The sequence below is a fragment of the Manis javanica genome, chromosome 8, assembly GCF_040802235.1.
Source record: "Manis javanica isolate MJ-LG chromosome 8, MJ_LKY, whole genome shotgun sequence".
In the NCBI taxonomy this organism is placed as follows: domain Eukaryota; kingdom Metazoa; phylum Chordata; class Mammalia; order Pholidota; family Manidae; genus Manis; species Manis javanica.
This window is the reverse complement of record NC_133163.1, coordinates 101721994-101742128: the sequence shown is the minus strand read 5'-3', so window position 1 is coordinate 101742128 and position 20135 is coordinate 101721994. Positions and strand designations below refer to the sequence as shown.

General features: G+C 41.9%; 1 protein-coding gene and 1 non-coding gene across 2 annotated transcripts in view; one reads left to right on the top strand and one right to left on the bottom strand.

The window, feature by feature from the left end:
• Nucleotides 1-16913, top strand: part of LOC140843288 (RNA polymerase-associated protein LEO1-like) — a 28830-nt gene extending 11917 nt beyond the window's left edge. The window contains exons 4-9 of the mRNA XM_073212268.1: nucleotides 4164-4258; nucleotides 4706-4840; nucleotides 6066-6201; nucleotides 6840-7020; nucleotides 9478-9575; nucleotides 16801-16913. Coding sequence (XP_073068369.1) covers nucleotides 4164-4258; nucleotides 4706-4840; nucleotides 6066-6201; nucleotides 6840-7020; nucleotides 9478-9575; nucleotides 16801-16905 — 750 coding nt within the window. The 3' untranslated portion in view covers nucleotides 16906-16913. The remainder of the gene's footprint in view (nucleotides 1-4163; nucleotides 4259-4705; nucleotides 4841-6065; nucleotides 6202-6839; nucleotides 7021-9477; nucleotides 9576-16800) is intronic.
• On the bottom strand, nucleotides 3614-3720 carry LOC140843327 (U6 spliceosomal RNA). Its single transcript, XR_012120940.1, has one exon. It is a non-coding gene; the product is annotated as a U6 spliceosomal RNA (small nuclear RNA).
• Nucleotides 16914-20135: the final 3222 nt, after the last annotated feature.

Sequence of the window (20135 nt, the reverse complement as noted above, 5' to 3'; positions counted from 1 at the left end):
TTTTTTGATTACCGCTTTGATTTCGTTGCTGATAATTGGTCTGTTTAGATTTTCTGTTTCTTTCTGGGTAAGTTTTGGAAGGTTGTATTTTTCTAGGAAGTTGTCCATTTCTCCTAGGTTTCCCAGCTTGTTAGCATATAGGTTTTCATAGTACTCTCTAATAATTCTTTGTATTTCTGTGTGGTCCATCGTGATTTTTCCTTTCTTGTTTCTGATTCTGTTGATTTGTGTTGACTCTCTTTTCCTCTTAATAAGTCTGGCTAGAGGCTCATCTATGTTGGTTATTTTCTCGAAGAACCAGCTCCTGGTTTCATTGATTTTTGCTATTGTTTTATTCTTCTCAATTTTATTTATTTCTTCTCTGATCTTTATTATGTCCCTCCTTCTGCTGACCTTAGGCCTCACTTGTTCTTCTTTTTCCAATTTCAATAATTGTGACATTAGACTATTCATTTGGGATTGTTCTTCCTTCTTTAAATATGCCTGGATTGCTATATACTTTCCTCTTAAGACTGCTTTTGCTGCGTCCCACAGTAGTTGGGGTTTTGTGTTGTTGTTGTCGTTTGTTTCCATATATTGCTGCATCTCCATTTTGATTTGGTCATTGATCCATTGATTATTTAGGAGCGTGTTGTTAAGCCTCCATGTGTTTGTGAGCCTTTTTGCTTTCTTTGTACAGTTTATTTCTAGTTTTATGCCTTTGTGGTCTGAAAAGTTGGTTGGTAGGATTTCAATCTTTTGGAATTTACTGAGGCTCTTTTTGTGGCCGAGTGTGTGGTCTATTCTGGAGAATGTTCCATGTGCACTTGAGAAGAATGTGTATCCTGTTGCTTTTGGATGTAGAGTTCTGTAGATGTCTATTAGGTCCATCTGTGCTAGTGTGTTGTCAGTGCCTCTGTGTCCTTACTTATTTTCTGTCTGGTGGATCTGTCCTTTGGAGTGAGTGGTGTGTTGTAGTCTCCCAGAATGAATGCATTGCATTCTTATTTCCTCCTTTAGTTCTGTTAGTATTTGTTTCAGATATGTTGGGTGCTCCTGTATTGGGTGCATATATATTTATAATGGTTATATCCTCTTGTTGGACTGAGCCCTTTATCATTATGTTATGTCCTTCTTTATCTTTTGTTACTTTCTTTATTTTGAAGTCTGTTTTGTCTGATACTAGAATTGCAACACCTGCTTTTTTCTCTCTGTTGTTTGCATGAAATATCTTTTTCCATCCCTTGACTTTAAGTCTTTGCATGTCTTTGGGTTTGAGGTGAGTCTCTTGTAAGCAGCATATGGATGGGTCTTGCTTTTTTATCCATTCTATTACTCTGTGTCTTTTGATTGGTGCATTCAGTCCATTTACATTTAGGGTGATTACTGAAAGGTGTGTACTCATTGCCATTGCAGGCTTTAAGTTTGTGGTTTCCAAAGGTTCAGGGTTAGCTTCTTTACTATCTTACTGTCTAACTTAACTTTCTTGTTGAGCTATCATAAACACAGTCTGATGATTCTTTATTTCTCTCCCTTCTTATTCCTCCTCCTCCCTTCTTCATATGTTGGGTGTTTTGTCCTGTGCTCTTTTTAGGAGTGCTCCCATCTAGAGCAGTCCCTGTAAGATGCCCTGTAGAGGTGGTTTGTGAGAAGCAAATTCCCTCAGCTTTTGCTTGTCTGGAAATTGCTTAATCCCGCCATCATATTTAAATGATAGTCATGCTGGATACAGTAGTCTTGGTTCGAGGCCCTTCGGTTTCATTGCATTAAGTGTATCATGCCATTCTCTTCTGGCCTGTAGGGTTTCTGTTGAGAAGTCTGATGATAGCCTGATGGGTTTTCCTTTGTAGGTCACCTTTTTTTTCTCTCTAGCTGCCTTTAATACTTTGTCCTTGTGTTTGATCTTTGCCATTTTAATTATTATGTGTCTTGGTGTTGCCCTCCTTGGATCCCTTGTCATGGGAGTTCTGTGCACTTCTGTGGTCTGAGAGGCCGTTTCCTCCCCTAGTGTGGAAGTTTTCAGCAATTATTTCTTCAAAGACACTTTCTATCCCTTTTTCTCTCTCATCTTCTTCTTGTACCCCTATAATGCAGATATTGTTCCATTTCGATTACTCACTCAGTTCTCTTAGAATTCTTTCATTCCTGGAGACCCTTTTATCTCTCTCTGCATCAGCTTCTCTGCATTCCTGTTCTCTGTTTTCTTGTCCATTAATGGTCTCTTACATCTCGTCCATTCTGTTTTGAAGTCCTTCCAGAGCTTGTTTTATTTCTGTATTCTTCTTCCTTAGTTCTTGCATATTTCTCTGCAAGTCCATCAAGATGGTTATGACTTTTGTTTTGAATTCTTTTTCAGGAAGACTGGTTAAATCTGTCTCCCCAGGTTCCTTCTCAGGGGAAGATGTAGCAGATGCTGATGCTGTCTGGGTTAGTCTTTTCTGGATCATATTTTTTTGCCTTTTCATGTTGACAGGTCCTATTGACTGTCAGCTGGGAGGGCCAAACTTTTCACTTGCTACTGGCCTTTCTTTACTGGGACAACTGCATCCCCTAGTGGCTTGTGTTTGGTAATTGCGTGTAGACTGGGTCTTTGTGTCTTGCCCGGCTGGTATGGAGGAAGCTCCCTTTCTGAGGGCGTGGCCAGCCTTAGGCTGCTTCTCTGCTTTCGTCGCGCCCCGGAGGGGTAATGGACGGGGGGCTGTTTGGCTGTTTACATCCATGAGGGGTCTCAGAGCTGCTGCCCAAGGGGTTAGTGCGCCCGGTTTTCCCTGTAATTTCCAGCTGCTGGCCTGTGACCTGTGTTGTTTCCATCCAGCTGTTGTGTCCCTGTCCCTTTAAGACTTTCAAAAAGCACTCACTTTTCTTTGTCACAGGGGCATCAGCTTCAGAACCTGCTCAGAGGTCTTTCTGTTCTGTTTCCCTAGCATTGGGGTCCCTGTCCCTTTAAGACATCCAAAAAGCACTCACCACCACAAAACAACAACAACAACAACAACAACAAAAAATGGCCGCTCACTTTCCTTTGTTCTCTGGTGCCAGCCTCTGGTACCCGCTCACCCTTCTTGCTACCCTGTTTCCCCAGTATCCAGGACCCCATGCATGCACTGTGTCTGCGCTCTGGTGCGGATGGCTAGGGCTGGGTGTTTAGCAGTCCTGGGCTCCCTCTCCCTCCCCGCTCCGACTCCTCTCCTCCCGCCGGGAGCTGGGGTGAGGGGTACTCAGGTCCCGCCGGGCCAGGGCTTGTATCTTACCCCTTTCACCAGGCACTGGGCTCTCGCACGTGTGGATGTAGTCTGGGTGTTGTCTTGTGTCTTCTGGTCTCTCTTTTAGGATTAGTTGTATTTGTTGTATTTTCAAAAATATATATGATTTTGGGAGGAAATTCCCACTGTCCTACTCATGCCGCCATTTTGGCTCTGCCTCTCTTTAGTGGGATTTTGCACGAGCTTCTGCCGCGGGTCCTGATGGTGGCAGTGGCCAGGATCAGTTTTTGTGCTACTTGTGTGATTTGGAGTTCTCTGCCATATGGGGAGATGCAGTGAATCTGAACAAAAAATAGGGCAAAGCACAGGTCTCAGGTTTGAGTTTGTTGTTGATCAATAGTATATTCTTTTTTTTTCATTACAGTACTTGTAAAAATATGGAACACTTCATGAATTTGCGTGTCATCCTTGTGCAGGGGCCAAGATAATCTTTTTTGTATCGTTCCAGTTTTAGTATATGTGCTGCCGAAGCGAGCACTCAAAAGTATATTCTTAAAAGAAATTTTTTTTAACAAATTACCCGGAACTTCCTTGTAGACTAATGGCCACTTCCTTCACTGGGCTCATAGCCCTTCCAGTGGCCCTGAAATAGGCAGATGGCTCAATTTTAACAGCCTACCTCATGTGGGCTCAAAGTCCCTCCCCTCCCCTGTGTAGCTTTTAAGGTGTCTGATACAACCCCCACCCTGCATTGTATTTACCTTCTTGCACTATGACTTGGAGCTCAGAAAGTTTTAGACAAAGGGTCTGGTTAGTTTAACCAGTATCTCTAGGATGGTTCAGTGTTGCCTAGTCAGCTGTTCTGTCACCTTATTCTGTCACTACCTATGAATCCTTGGTATGTTACTAAGTCACTTGAGCACACAAAAAACCCATGCCCCAGTCGCACTGGTTCTCTAAAGCCTTTGTGTTTTGAGCCAGGTAGAAAATACTATACGGTGGAGGATACGCCGGGATGAGGAAGGAAATAAAATTAAAGAAAGCAATGCTCGGATTGTGAAGTGGTCAGATGACAGGTGAGCACATAATATCTTAGGATGCCTGGGATGAATGAGCGGCCTTGCCTGGGAAACCTGAGAGAAATAAAGAGGGTTGAAATCATACAGTTTGTGACCTCATTCATATCTCCCTTACTGAGGTGAAAGCCTAACGTTAGCTGCCAGATCATTATAAATTTATATTCTTGAAAAATTGATTGTTTCACCAATGAAGTGGTAGAGATGGGGAAAATGATGATTATATTTCAAGTTGAAAGGAGGATGGATTTCACTACCTATTACTTTAAAATGAGATAGGTTAGATATTTAGTGTATCTTTTCTTCATTTTTCTTATGAATTCAGTATGAGGACAGGGTCCTGCAGTTCCCAGCATTTTAAGTAAAGCTGATAAGGCAGAATGGAAGCCATAGGTGAATCATGAAATAGGATTCACCGTAATAACCTGAAGTATTTCTCATTTCCAGCCTGTCCTTGCATTTAGGCAATGAAGTGTTCGATGTCTACAAAACCCCGCTGCAAGGCAATCTCAACCACCTGTTTGTTAGGGAAGCCACTGGTCTCCAAGGACAAGCCATCTTTAAATCCAAGCTCACCTTTCGGTAACTACTCATATTGCTGTATTGTTACTCGCAGCTAAAGAGCAGCAAGGCGGAGAGGTTGTGTGGAAAGCCCAGCTCAGCCCTGATTGACATGCTTTTGAAATGCAGCTCCCCAAGGACCACAGGCTGCTTCTGTTTCAGCTGTTACTGTCCCCCTGGGCTGTCCTGAAGGCCCTGCTATTGTGACTTGCCTCCTTGCTTTGACCTTCCTTCCAGTTTTCTTCAAGCAGAGGGGTTCATCTTTAGTTATAAATTTGTGCCTCCTGGCCTCTGCCACGCTCATGGAACTGAGACTTCATATCCTTTCTCCTCTGACTGTAGTTGGGGGTTTTCTCTGTAAAAGCCCTGGACCCAAGACGGCTGGTTAACCAGAGTCAGGAAAGATTCCTCAAGGGAGGAACAACCTAAGACAGGCACAGTCGCAGGGGGGCCATCAGGTGAGAAATTGGGGATCAACAGAGGTGAGGCTTAGAACCTCATCCCCCCTGTTTTGAGAGAAATCTTCCGCATCCGTGGATGTTTTGTTGCCCTTGCCTAGCTTGGATTAATACTTATATAGTCACAGACCTGATCATCTACACTTGCCCTCTTACAGCACTAAATTATGCTTTCTATCTTTATCTTGCATCTACCTACCACTTCAGCATTTTATTTAAAAAAATAAATAAGGGAGAAATGTAGGATTCACATATAAATCAGCTATAAAAATCAAATGAATAATCATATCTGACTTGATTGTTTATGGTTCACGATGCATGATCAAAACCGAAAGTTTCTGTGATATGACTGCCCTTGCACTGTTCACCATTTAAGAACTTATTCCCTATGTAAGAACTTGTTCGTTATGCTTCAGAAGATTGGAGACTGTTGAGAGTTAGCTTTGGGGTTGATTAATGATTGTGCATTGAGTCCCCTATACAGAATTTTATTGTTGGTAACAACTATTTGATCAATAAATATGAGAGATGCCCTCTCAAGAAAAAAAAAAAAAGTCCTGGACCCTACCTCCTGGTCTCCTGCCCCCCACCCTCTTCACCCCATCAGTGGCAGAGGAGGGATCTGCTGCGAGAGTCAGAGAAGGAGGAAGGTCCCGAGCGCCAGGACCTGTGGCCCTGCCTCCCTGCTCTGCTGAGGGCAGTGGTCATTTCCCACAGCTGCTTTTGCTTATTGGTAGGATGGCCTCCAAATGTTCTTAGCAAACCCATTTTCGTTCATGTCTTCGCAGACCTCATTCTGCAGACAGTGCCACCCACAGGAAGGTGACGCTGCCGCCTGCTGATAGGTGCTCAAGGACACACAAGATGAGGATCTTACCAATGCTCTGCCGTGATCCTGAACGTGAACGCAGAGGAATGATTAAGGTATGTTGGCTGAGCTTTATCCTGGGATTTTGGGGGCATTAAGAACTGTGCTTTCCACAGAGAGGACAAGTAGTGACTCCCCAGAATATGAATTCTCGATTTCTTATTGCCACGGCCATTTTACCTATTACAGCTCTCAGGGAGCCAGCTGCCCTGTGAGTGTCATTAACCAAGGAATGTCAGTGAGGCATCCAGGTGGTGAGGCACTCAGGTGCTCTCTCTTCAATCTGTGAGATTTCAGAGGGAAACTGTTAATGTAAAAAACGAAACCTTTGGCAGCTATCATCGGAAGTGATATAGGAAGATCAGAAGGCCGTTCCTGAGTCTTTCGACGCTGGTCTTGCCCTGTGAACCCCCATGTGCGGAATGCCGGACAGACGCCCGTTCCGGTCGGGGGGCGGTGGGAGGGCGCCCCCGGCCTCGGCCCTGGCGCGGTGCTCTCACGCCTCGGGGCCGAACCAGCTGATCCCTGCGGACGGCGAGGGCGCGTGAAATGGGGAGAACTGGGCTCTGAGGACCCGGGAAATACATGCTATTCTGGGCTGGGAATTTACAAGTTCTTATAATAAAGATGGTTTCAAGTGGGCACTAAGATACTTCCTGTCTTTAAGCTGAGTTGTTTATTTGCTTCTTTTCAGAAAGAAAAAGAACGTTTAAGGGCTTCTACTCGCAGGGAATCTCAGCAGGGCCGAATGAGAGAGAAACAGCACCAGCGGGGGCCAAGGGCCAGTTACCTGGAACCTGACGACGAGGAGGAGGAGGGCGAGGAGTCCATCAGCTTGGCGGCCATTAAAAACCGATACAAGGGGGGCATTCGGGGTAAGCTTGTGCGGAAAGTACATGTCCTTTCAAGGTTCACTTTTTTGTAACTGCTTTTTCTTTGTAACTTGGTATACTCCGAATGCTCCACTGGACATTTTATTTTTAAGGAGCCAGTGTTATTGAGGATATATTTAAAGGTCTAATGAATTTAGTCGTTGCAGAATTCTTTCAGGTGAGCCTGAACGGGTAGGAACTGCTGTTGCTCCTACTTACAGACGAGTCCCTTCAGCTTCTGCTTTCTGGTTTGAAGGTTTGCCAATTATATTTGGAACTTCTCTCAATTTTTTTATCACTAATTGGGAATCCAAAATTTAAAGTTTTCAGAAAATACTTGTTTCCTTTCAAAGTTCTCCTTTGCATATTCCCTTCTTTCACAACTAGCAAAATGGTTAATATTTATTTAACACATACTGAATCCCAGGCAACACTCAAACCCTTTATGTGCATCCTGTTTGATCCTTGTAACAGTGTTATGACCCAGCTACTATTACTGTCTTGTTCTTTTCTTTTTTAATTGAGGTGTGATTAACATACAACACTATATTAATTTTGGGTGTGCACCATAACAATTCCACATTTATATATATTGCAAAATGATGAGCACAATAAATCTAGTTAACTTGTCACCATATACAGTTATGAAATTTTTTTTGTGATAGAAACTTTTAAGATCTGTTCTCTAGCAGATACGCAGTGCAGTACAATTACCTATAGCCACCATGCTGTACGTTACATCCCTAGAACTTATTTTGTAACTGGAAGATTGTAATGTTTGACCTCCTTCACCCGTTTTTCCCACCCCTTAGCTCCTGCCTCTGGCAGCCATCAATCTGTTCTCTCTTATCTATGTTTTTGTTTTTAGATTGACGTATAAGTGAGATCATACAATATTTGTTTTTTTTCTGCTTGGCTTATTTCACTTGGCATAATGCCCTCACAGTCCATTTTTGTCTTGTTATTACTGAAGAAACAGAGACTTTGAGAGGTTTAGTGACTTACCGAAAACACACAGTAAGTGGGCAGTTCTTGAACCAGGGTTGTCTGCCCTCTGAGGCACCTGTCTCAGCCACAATACTTGCCCCGACGTCTCCCCGCAGCCAGCAGCAAGACAACATGCTGAAAAGCAAGCTGAACGTAACGATGGAAGTCTTGGGCTGGACTCTTGATTCTTTCTGTTTGAATCTCACTCAGTTCTGCCACTTTTTAGATGGTGACTTGTGGAAAGTTATAATACCTCGCTTCTGTTACCTCATCAGGGGAGAAATAACGTATTAACAGTAGAATTTATAGCATGAGGTTTTGAGAATTAAATGATAAAATACGTATAAAGTACTTTACCCATCTCCTGACCCATAACAAGTACTAAATAAATGTTACCTAAAACTGTTGTTACTGTTCTTGTCAGCTTCAGGCAAGTAATATCATATCTCTGAACAATGTGTTCCCCATCTATAAATGGGGCTCTAATCCTCCCCAGATTAGTTCCCCCAGATAGTTTTGGTAATCACTGTGCAATATACAGTATACCATGGGTGACCGTGCATCCTAGTTTTTTCCCTGTTGAGTGATACATTTTAAGAACACTCAGATATCCCCTTCCCTGATCATCCTATAAATCTCCTCTCTCCTTTTCTTGCAGTGACTGTATCTTTTATGGTGTACTCTTACACCCTTCCTTACCTACCTAGTAATTATTTGTAGAGTACAGAGACCTTTCCTTTCTCTTTTAGTGCTGATTTCTCACTGAAAAGATTAATTGTGTAAGTAAACCACATAAGAAGTAAATAAAAACAAAAAATGAAGGATGTTTTAGGGAGAGAATTATATCATATTCAGCTCACCAGAGATTAAAAACTGAATAGACAACTTCATTAGCGTTCCATTCTGTCCAGTGCTCAGAAAGGCAGAGAATGGGGAGAAGGGGCAGGCTTTGTGTTCTGAGGTGAGGGGGTTAGTCCTGGGCTAAAGTCAGCTGCTGCTCTTCTACCCCGCGGTTCCCCTGGGCTGGGGTGTCCGCACTGTTGATTGTTTGCATCTCCCTTTGAAATGTCCTCTTGGCAACAGAAAGGTTGCCAGGTCCTTTACAGAACCAGGAAACCACCTCTTGGTTTTATCTTCAAAGCCTGTTTTAGAATTAAGTATTAGTCCCATGAAAGAATGACTCAGGCTTTAGTAGCTTATTTTGGAAGAATTGTGGTGTGTCTTTTGTCACCTTGCACACAAGCCTTTTTAATATTTAAAAGTGATCAGATGGGCCATTCTTGTCTTTGAGAGGGTAAGTGCTTTGTTTCAACATATCTAAATTTATATTTATCTTTAAATCAAAAAGGTTTTATTTGTTTTCTCTGGGAGAAATGTACATAAGGAAGTAAAGACATTCATCAAGGAAAACCTAGGACTGAATTGATCTCTGTCTTTGAAAGTCAGTCACAGATCTTATTCCTTTGCTTTCAGAGGAACGTGCCAGAATCTCTTCTTCAGACAGTGATGAGGGATCCGAAGAAGATAAGGCTCAAAGATTACTGAAAGCAAAGAAACTCACCAGTGATGAGGTAAAAACCAAATGTACTTAATTATAGGGGTTTACCCTGTATGCCTGAGTCAACACCAGGAATGAAGAGGAGCCCCCAGCCCAGAAGCACAGACAGATGTCTGCATACTGTACTGAAACTCAGTGGCATAAATGCAGGTGTGCGAGTGGCCCAGAGGAGACTCTGACGCCTCTGACCTCTCACTGGGTGTTGAAAGTGTCATCTTGCAGGGCATGGCAGCCAGGGTGGGCATGCTGGGTGGGTGGAAAGGCCTGGGAGAAGAGGCCCAGGGCTCTGAGACCAAGGCCCAGCTGGACAGCTAGGAACTGTTCAGTGTGTGTAGATGAGAGGGTGTATCTCCTCCTTTTTGTCTTTTCCTTTTCAATATATTTTTTAAATTACAGAGAAAATCCTTATGGTAGAAAAACTTGTGCTAAGAAAATTTTTTTCTGATTGGTCTAGTTGACATACAGTATTATACTGGCTTCAGATACACAACATAGTGATTCAAGAATTATATACATTGCAGAAGCTCCTCAGGATGAGTATAGTTGCCATCTGTCATCCTACCGAGTCATCACAGCGTTATTGACTGTATTCTGTATGCTAAGCTTCTCATCCCCGTGACTTATTTATAATTGGAAATTGTACCTTTTTATCCTCTTCTCCAATTTCCCCAATTTTTTTTACTTTTTATTTAGATGAAATAGTATTTGAAATAGTGTCAAGTAATTGAGTAACTTAAACTTCCATCTATTATTGGAATAATAAAACTTATTCCAAAGTAATTTAAAAATATTTGAACTTATATTTTTAACAGTATCCTTTTCAAATTATAAGAGGACTGAGACATTTGAAGTCCTTTTTTTGAGATATAATTGACATATTATAGTTTCAGGTGTACAACATTGTGATTGGCATATGTACATGTACATATTGTAAAATGATCAGCACAGTAAGTGTAGATGACATCTGTCACCAAACATAATTACAAATTTTATTTTCTTGTGATGAGAACTTTTAAGATTGGTGCTCTTAACAATTTTCGTATATGTAATATGATATTAACTATAGTCATCATGCTGCACAATACATCCCGAGGACTTATTTATTTTTATCTTTTCAGATTTTTCAAATCTTTGGTGTTCTTGGATTTTACTGTGCTGCCTATTTTGCATATCTTTTTATTTTTCTGATTGGGATTCGTTAGGCTTCGTCAATATGTGGTTTCGTATCTTTCATCAGTTTTGAAAATTTCTCAGCCATCAGTTCTGTAGTGTTAGTGGTTCTGTACTATTCCCTTTCCTTTCTCTTTGTGAGACTGTGATTAAATCCATGTTACCCTGTCCTCTGTCCTCCGTGACTCTCAAACTATTCTCATATTTTCCATGTCTTCGTCTCTGCATTCTGGAATGATTCTCCAGATCCTTTGTCCATTTCATTGCTGTCTTTAGCTGTGCCTAATTTCTGTTCATTGCTTTCCTTGGGCTTTTACTTTGTTTTAGTTTCCATCTCTAGAGGTTTAGTTGTTTTTTTTTCAAATTGGCCATGTAAAAATGTATAGATTTTAGGTTCTTTTTTAAATTGGTCATTTTTAAAAGTCTTGCTCCTAATTCATATTTTCAGTTTCTCCTTTTTATGTCCTTAAAATTTTTTAGTCTACACATAGGGCTTTTATGTTTGATAATTCCAGTGTCTGAAATGTTTACACATGTGATTTTATTGTGTGTTACCTCTGCTGGCTCTCTTTAATGATGACTCACTTCTCTGTGTGTTCTGTGATTAAATGATTGCTCAGATCAACAGGACTTTTTGAGATCTAGATTGATGAGTTCTTCCAAAAATGATATATATTTGCCAGGTGCCTTGGGCATCAACCTCCTGGGATCACTTTAAATTATATTCTTGGAATAAGGTCTTTTTAGATACCTGGAAATATGAGTTCTGAATTGTGGTTATGAATTTTCCTAGAAATATTTTTATTTTTGTTTTTAGTTCCCGGTCAATTAGTTCTAACATTTGAGATTAGAAATTATGATCCTTGCAGTTATTTTAGATTGTGTGTTGGCTGATTACCTCCCTCTGACCCAATCTTGCCTGCTACCTGTTTTTCATTCTTCTTCATTTATGTGTTGTCTGTGTATGTTGTCCTGATATAGTGGCAGAGTTGAGTAGTTGCAACAGAACTGTATGTCTTGCAAAGTCTAAGACAATTATTATCTGGCCCTCTTCCAAAACTGTTCCTGACTCCTGCTTCAGAGAACTGGTCCTGGGCTTACTTCTGCTCCACCTGTAGCTGAAGATACCGTCCTTTGAGATCTGCCCTTAGTCTGTTCCACTCGGCCTTTGTCTCCTGTCCTCAGCACCCTGCAAGGTCTAAAAACAAAAGCTCATGTTCACACAGTTGGTAAATGTCTTCAAGGGGAAAGCCTGCTTTAGTGCTACACTTATATCTCTGTGGGTTCTGTTTTCTTTTAATTTTTTGGCTTCCAATTATCCTATATTCTTGGAATCACACTGACTTGTTTGTGTTTTCCCGTAATTAGTTATTTTCAGTGGGAGGACTTTTCAAAGGATTGTTTTGCTGTATTGCAGGAAGTACATGGTGTGTTCTTCTTATCCATGGTTTTAATGAGTCATGATGATATTTGGCCATCTGTGAACTGTATGTCAGCTTCTTTCTTACATATATATATATATATGCATGAATACAAATTTCATTCTTATATTACTGTTTGCTAATCACAACATTTAGTATTTCCAAATCCTTCCTGGAAGTGGCATATTATAGAGGGTAAGTAGATAGAAATTGTTAAATTACTCTGCATTGTTTTTGTTTTAAATGTCTTAACAATAAATTTGTAGTGTATTGAATTATTGGCAAATGAGAATCCTTAACTAAGCAGATACCATTTTACTTCTTGGCAAGCAAAAACTGTGAATGAAAATTGAGAAGTGCCACGGGACTTCTGTTTATTCCTGGTGTTCTCAGAAATGAGATTTTTTAATATGATTCATGAAATAGCCTTCTTCCAGGCTGGGCAGTTACAAACCTGAAAGTGTCTGACTTTAAGATGCCTGGTGAGTGCCTCCTGGCCGGCTGTTACAGGAGCTACCCGATGCCTTCCTCACCTAAATACTCTGTTAGGTTTTCCTGTGCCCTTCCCTTCCCCTTTCCTGACAACAGATATTTTACTTCTGCCTGGACTTCCCCTGCCGCTGCCTCCCAATATTACCCCAGTCAAGCTGTGGCCATGGGTTACAATGGGAAAGAAGAGAAAATGGGTCCTACCTGCTCTAGATCCTTCTTATTTGTACATCAGATCCCACCCACATGCCTTGAGCCTGGGTATGCCTGAGATACAGGGGAGTTTTCAGATTTTAAGTTCCCATACCAGAGAGCCACTGTTACCATCAGAGCATTCCTAGGTAAGGGAGAAAGGGCGGGAGCCTGGATTAGAGGGGACTGGCCTGTTGAATCCCGGGGCTACCCTGTACCCCTAGTATGTCCTTGAGTAGGCGGTCTCACATTTCTGAGTGTGTTTCCTCATGTGTTCAGTGGGCTTTTTGCTTGCTGCCTTGTGAAGTTGTATTATAGTAAATAACAGATATGAAAGTGGCTAACTCAGTGACATGTAGTAGCTGAACAGTAAATGCCAGTTGTCCTTCCCCAAAGGGACCTAAGTTGCAGAAAAGGAGCATAATAGAGCTTTTTATTCTCCCTTATTTTTGTAAGCAGTAGAAACTTTAGAAAACCTAAATTACTTCAAAGGCAGAAAAGTGGGTCAGACGAGAAACAGTAGAAGAGGGAAAGACTCGAGTGCAAAGAATCGTAAGGACAGTGGGGAGGAGAGGTTTACAGCCAGTCCTCAGCTTTCCTAAGGAGAGGGCTGCGGGCTGGGAGGTAGTCCTGCCGGCAGTGACTGGGTGCCCAGGGGGCTGCTTGCTCTCCCGTCTCTTTCCTCTCCCAGCTGTCCCTCATGGGGCCCCCACGCCCCTCCTGGCAACCCTCCCATACCTGTTAGAGGCTCTTCCCCTCTGTGTATGGGGCCGTCGGCAACTTGGAACTGGGAGAGTCCCAGCTTCCCCTCAGCGTGGATGTTTCTCGTGATTGGGATTCTGAACATACGTTTATCCTTAAACAGCACAGATTTCAACTGCGTGGGTCCACTTATATGCATATTTTTTTCAATAAATAATATTGTAAATATTTTGAAGATTTGTAACAATTTGAAAAAAAATATTCTCTAGCTTACTTTATTATAAGAATATAGTATATAATGCATGTTACCTACAAAATATGTGTTAGTCAACTGTTGTGTCTTTGGTAAGGCTTATAGTCAACAATAGGCTATTGTAGGTATGATTTTGGGAAGTCACAAGTTATACATGGATTTTCAAGTGTGTGGGGTTGGTGCCCCTAATTCCTGCGTTATTCAGGGGTCAACTGTGTTTCCCTAGAAGGCTTGATATTCTTACCGTTGATCTCTTATACTTTAAGACACTTTGTATTATGTGTATCCTTAGTTGTTTTGGCGAGTTAAGTAAACTTTGGTAGCTGGTTTATTAGCGTGGAACAAAATGTCTGACTTTTGTAAGTACTCTTAAAAATAATTTGTTGGAAGACAGTGGCAACTCATTGGTAACTGTGGGCTGCCTGGCCCTATGTCTATATGGATCTGCATTTATAGCTATATGCAAACTTTCTTTTAATCTAATATGAATATTTTTGCCATTTGTTGCATTTATACAATGGCACAGGTATGTATTCCAGCTAAGTTCAGTAGGGCAGAATCTCACATTCTGAAAAATTCCTTCACAAAATGTGAGGTCTCTTGAAGGGTCCCACTGGAGAATAAAATAAAACTATGGTTTTATTCATCTGTTGAATGTGCTTATTAAAGCCGTTATTTTATTTTGGGTTTTCAGTAGGTTATTAAGTTCAGAGCTAATTTTGGTAAATCTTCCTAAGAAATACTCTGTTGGCTTTTATTTATTTATGTATTTTTATTATGGTATCTTTAATACACAGTTACATGAGCAACATTGTGGTTACCAGATATTCCCCATTATCAAGTCTCCATGACATGCCCCATTACAGTCACTGTCCATTACCATAGTAAGATACTATAGAGTCACTACTTGACTTCTCTGAGCTATACCGCCTTCCCCATGCCCTTCTCCCCACATTATGTGTTCTAATCATAATGACCCTTAATCCCCTTATCTCTCCCTTCCCACCCATCCTCCCCAGTCCCTTTCCCTTTGGTAACTGTTAGTCCTTTCTTGGGTTCTGTGAGTCTGCTGCTATTTTGTTCCTTCAGTTTGTGCTTTGATATTATACTCCACAGATGAGTGAAATCATTTGGTACTTGTATTTCTCTGCATACCTTATTTCAGTGAGCATAATACTCTGTAGCTCCATCCATGTTGTTGCAAATGGTAGGATTTGTTTTCTTTTTATGGCTGAATAATATTCTGTTGTGTATAGGTACTACATCTTCTTTATCCATTCATCTACTGATGGACACCTAGGTTGCTTCCATTTCCTGGCTATTGTAAATAGTGCTGTGATAAACATAGGGGCACGTATGTCTTTTTGAATCTGGAATCCTGCATTCTTAGGGTAAAATCCCAGAAGTGGAATTCCTGAGTCAAATGGTATTTCTATTTTGAGCTTTGCGAGGAACCTCCATACTGCTTTCCACAATGGTTGAACTAAGTCACATTCCCAGCAGCAGTATAAGAGGGTTCCCCTTTCTCCACATCCTCGCCAGCATTTGTTGTTGTTTTTCTTTTGGATGTCGGCCATTCTAACTGGTGTGAGGTGGTATCTCATTGCAGTTTTAATTTGCATTTCTCTGATGATTAGTGATGTGGAGCATCTTTCATGTGCCTGTTGGCCATCTAGATTTCTTCTTTGGAGAAGTATCTTTTCAGATCCTCTCCTCATTTTTTAATCGGGTTATTTGTTTTTTGTTTGTTGAGGTGTGTGAGCTCTTTGTATATTTTGGATGTCAACCCCTTATTGGATATGTCATTTATAAATATATTCTCCCATACTGTGGGATGCCTTTTTGTTCTACCAATGGTGTCCTTTGCTGTACAGCAGCTTCTCAGCTTGATATAGTCCCACTTATTCATTTTTGCTTTTGTTTCCCTTGCCTGGGGATATATGCTCATGAAAATGTTGTTCATATTTATATTCAACAGAGTTTTATGGTTTCATGACTTACCTTCAGGTTTTTTATCCATTTCAAGTTTAGTTTTATGTATGTGGATAGACAGTAATCCAGTTTCATTTGGTTACATGTAGCTGTATAGTTTTGCCAACACCAGCTGTTGAAGAGACTGTCATTGCTCCATTGTTTATCTATGGCTCCTTTATCATATATTAATTGATCATATATGCTTAGGTTAATATCTGGACCCTCTGTTCTTTTCCACTGGTTTATGGGTCTGTTCTTCTGCCAGGACCAAATTGCCTTGGTTACTGTGGCTTTGTAGTAGAGCTTGACATTTGGAACCATATTTCCCCCTGCTTTATACTTCCTTTTCAGGATTGCTATGGTTGGTCATTATCTTGGTGGTTCCATATGAATTTTAGAACTATTTTTGCCAGTTTGTTGAATAAAGGTTCGGAATTTTGATAGGGATTGCATTGAACATATAGATTGCCTTAGGAGGGATGGCCATTTTGACAATATTAATTCTTCCTACCCAGGAACATGGGATGCATTTCCACTTATTAGTGTCCTCTTTAATTTCTCTTAAGAGGGTGTTGTGGTTTTCATGGTATAGGTCCTTCACTTCCTTGGTTAGGTTTATTCCTAGGTATTTTATTCTTTTTGATGCAATTGTTAATGGAGTTGTTTTACTGATTTCTCTTTCTGCTAGTTCATTGTTAGTGTGTAGGAGTGCAACTGATTTCTGTGTATTAATTTTGCATCCTGCAACTTTGCTGAATTCAGATATGTACAACTTTTTATGTACAATATGGCTGGGACCTCCAGTCCTATGTTGAATAAAAAAACAGAGAGTGGGAATCCTTGTCTTGTTCCCAATCTTAGAGGAAAAGCTTTCAGCTTCTCACTGTAAAGTATGATGTTGACTGTGGGTTTGTCATATATGGCCTTTATTATGTTGAGGTACCTGCCCTCTATACCCATTTTGTTGAGAGGTTTTTTCATGAATTGGTGTTGAATTCTCTGTTGGTTTTATGATTTAAAAAATTTTATCTTTTTAGGAGGGTGAACTTTCTGGAAAGAGAAAAGCAGAAGATGATGATAACCCAAATAAAAAGCATAAAAAGTACGTGATCAGTGATGAAGAGGGAGAAGATGATGATTGAAGTACAAGTATAAAAACATTTTATATATTTTATTGTACAGTTTGTTTTATAAATATGTAAACATGAGTTATTTTGATTGCAATGAATAGATTTGCTTTTCTGTAACTTTAATTGTAATAAAAGATTTTAAAATCAAGTCTGCATTTGAGAAATAGACTTCACAAACTAAGTTGATATGTTAACACCTTATGTTGAGTCTTAGGTTTTAGTGAATTCCTGCTGCTGTGCCCCCGCCCCTTCCTTCCATCCCCCACAAAATAAACTCCTGGTTCGGGTCAGATGGGGTGAGCAAGGCATCCCCTTCCAGGGTGCAGAGTTTAAAGAGGCTTGAAAAGACCTTTGGAACTGTCTTTGTTTGCTAAGGCTACGGTGACAAAGTACCACAGACCAGGTGGCTTAAAGCCACAGAAATGTGTTTTCTTAGAGCTCCTGAGCCTGAATCCAGGTGTCAGCAGGACCGCGAGCCGCCTGACACGTCTAGGGAAGAATCCTCCTTTGCCTCGTCCTGGCTGCGGGGGTTCCCAGCAAACCCTTTGCTCGTGGCAGCCTAAGTCCAATCCTGCCTCTGTCGTCACATGCCTCATTTCTCTGCGGTGTCTCCTCTGTGTCTCTGTGTGTCTCCAGATCTCTCTTTGCTTATAAGGACACCAATATGGATTTAGGCCCAACCCTAATGCAGTGGGATCTCATCTTAACAAATTACATCTGCGAAAACCCTATTGCCAAATAAAGTCACATTCTGAGGTTCTGGATGAATGGAATTTCAGTGGGGCAAGGGCTCCCGATTCATCCAACTACAGTAATCCGGATGAGTAATTTTGTAAAGAACATTAAAAAACTTAATGCAAAAAATATGTCATATATAAAATTTAACAATTTTACATTAAAGACAGGATCTGACAGGCCTGGGATTAGTGTAAGACAAGTGAGAAGAACTGCACAAGTACAGCTGGCCCGAAGGCTTCCCTTCTTAAAATTTTATTTTGTTCACGGGTTTTTTACTTGGAGTTTAAAAAACATTGTATTACAGAATCACATATCTTGATCCCTGGGATTCTGACACCCTCATATTTTACGCCCAAGGTGAGGACCTCACCTGTCAGCCTAGGCCCGGCCCTGTTCCTCACAGTCTGGTGGCTGGGTCCGCAGCTGAGCGCCCAAGGCAGACCCGTGGGAGAGATGCGTTACCTTGTTGGGTATTGCCTTTTATGAGCAGCATTGAAAGTCACATCCAAGTCCCCCGTGTTCTGTTCATTAGAAGCGAGTCACTAATGTGAGCCCAATATTCAGAGGGAAATTTGACTCTTGATAGTTGGGATGGCAAAGAATTTGTGGAGACGTTTGGAATCCACCACACGCACACGTGGTCTTTGCGGAGGTGCTCTTCTAGCGCACTGACTGCTCTTCCCCTATGCGCGGACTCCACCCCACTTCCTCCCCAGAGCTGTCGGTGCACTCTGGGAGTGCTGGCTGTGGGGGGCTCACCCTGAAGCCTGATGCAGAGAAAGTGGGATGGAGAGAGAGTCACTTGCCTGACTGAAAAACTGTCTGTCCCTTGCTATTTCTTAGCTTACCGAATTGGAGCTCTTATGCCTGGCTTTTAAGAGCTTTCATTCTGTCTTTTCCAAGCTAAGAACTTCTGGGTTTTATTTGCTTGCTTGGTTTTACTTGCAGACATTGTTGTGCAGCTCTTGTTTCTCATCTCCAAACCCTCTCCTTCTAGCCTAACCTCAGCTGTGCTGGGGCCAAGCCCTGCCATCGCATGTCCGGTTTGCCAGCTCCCCCTATTAGGGGCGCTAGAGGAAGACTGGGAGCTTGCTCCTTCCTGTCTACTGCTGGAACTTTCCGGGGCTTCCTGTTGCCTTGCAGTTTGTCTAGGGGGCGCACCAGTGCTCGCTCACCTCAGGAGAGGCTGTTGCTCCCCCAGCAGCTCCATCTAATTTCCCCTCTCAGCAGCACTTGGAGAGCCGGCTTCTTTGTCCTCCCGAGAGCCAGAGCCGTCAGTACCAGCTGGGCACTTTCCCTCAGGTATGGGTGAGGGGCACCTGCCTCAGGTATGGGCGAGAGGCAGCTGCTTCTGTAAGTTTGCAAGTTTAATCACTCTACCTCTCCCCTTTGTTCCCTCACCTCTAGGAGTGGGAGTTGCTGTCTGAATTTGCCATTTCTGTGGTCCCTTAGAGTTTTCATTTTATACTTCTGTTAGCTAATCAACAACTTCAAACCTTATTTCAATTTCTGACAATTAAATTCTATCTGTATAGACTATTGGTTTGTTTCTGTTGCCCAACTGGGTCCTGAGTGGGTACTTCAAGAGGTAAATTCTCAGAGATGGAATCTGTAGATTGTTCTGGGCTGGACACAGGTCTGAGCTCCTCGCCAGTGGGAACAGGACGGCGGTGCCGTGATGGCTCAGGGGCCCCTTCGGTTGAGGGCTCACGCGGCTGCTGCTCTTGTCAGGCAGGGCTGAGGACTCTCAGGAGTGTGTTGTGGGGTGGATCCTCTGAGTGCCCTGAGCACTGACAGAGAGGCAATCACAAGCTTAGTTTTTTTGACATTCAGCTCAAGTCAGGGTCAGACCAGTGCGCTTTCCTAGCAGTCCCAGAAGAATCTCTCATACCTCGTAGTCAAAAGGACTGAGGTAGCTGTAAATCAAACACAGAACTAATTGTGTGCTTGCAGAATTACAGCATCACATGAATTCATAGCCCCTTCAGGTCTTTCGTGTGAAAGGGCATTGACTGAGAAAGAAGCTAAGGATGGGGGTGTCTGCTTGGAGTGCAATGAAGCTGAAGAACTCAAATTTTCTTGTCGCTCTGAGGCTCCCTGGCCTGTAAGCAGCAGCTTGGCTTCCCTGTGTGTGTGAGGAAATGAACATCTTGTGGGGACGGTCCCCATCGTCCTCAGGGCTCACTCCACCGAGTGCTGTTCGACCCACTTTCTGCCAGGAGACCCATCAGTAGGGGCCCCTCATTCTCTGGCCAAGAAGTTGCAAACTGACTGGAGGAGAAACAGCTTAAACACCAAAAGAATTACAAGATTTTGCTAATGAATAGAGGCAGAAGCTTGGAGAACAGGTGTGGAAGTGGATTCTATGAATGTGAAATGAAGGCCAGGCACTTTGGGGCCAAATGTACCGATGTGGGTAAACTTTTCATATACTATGATTTGGTGTATTCCATATTCTGGTACTTGCTTAGTGAATAAAAAAACACAGTGGTGGCCTACATTTA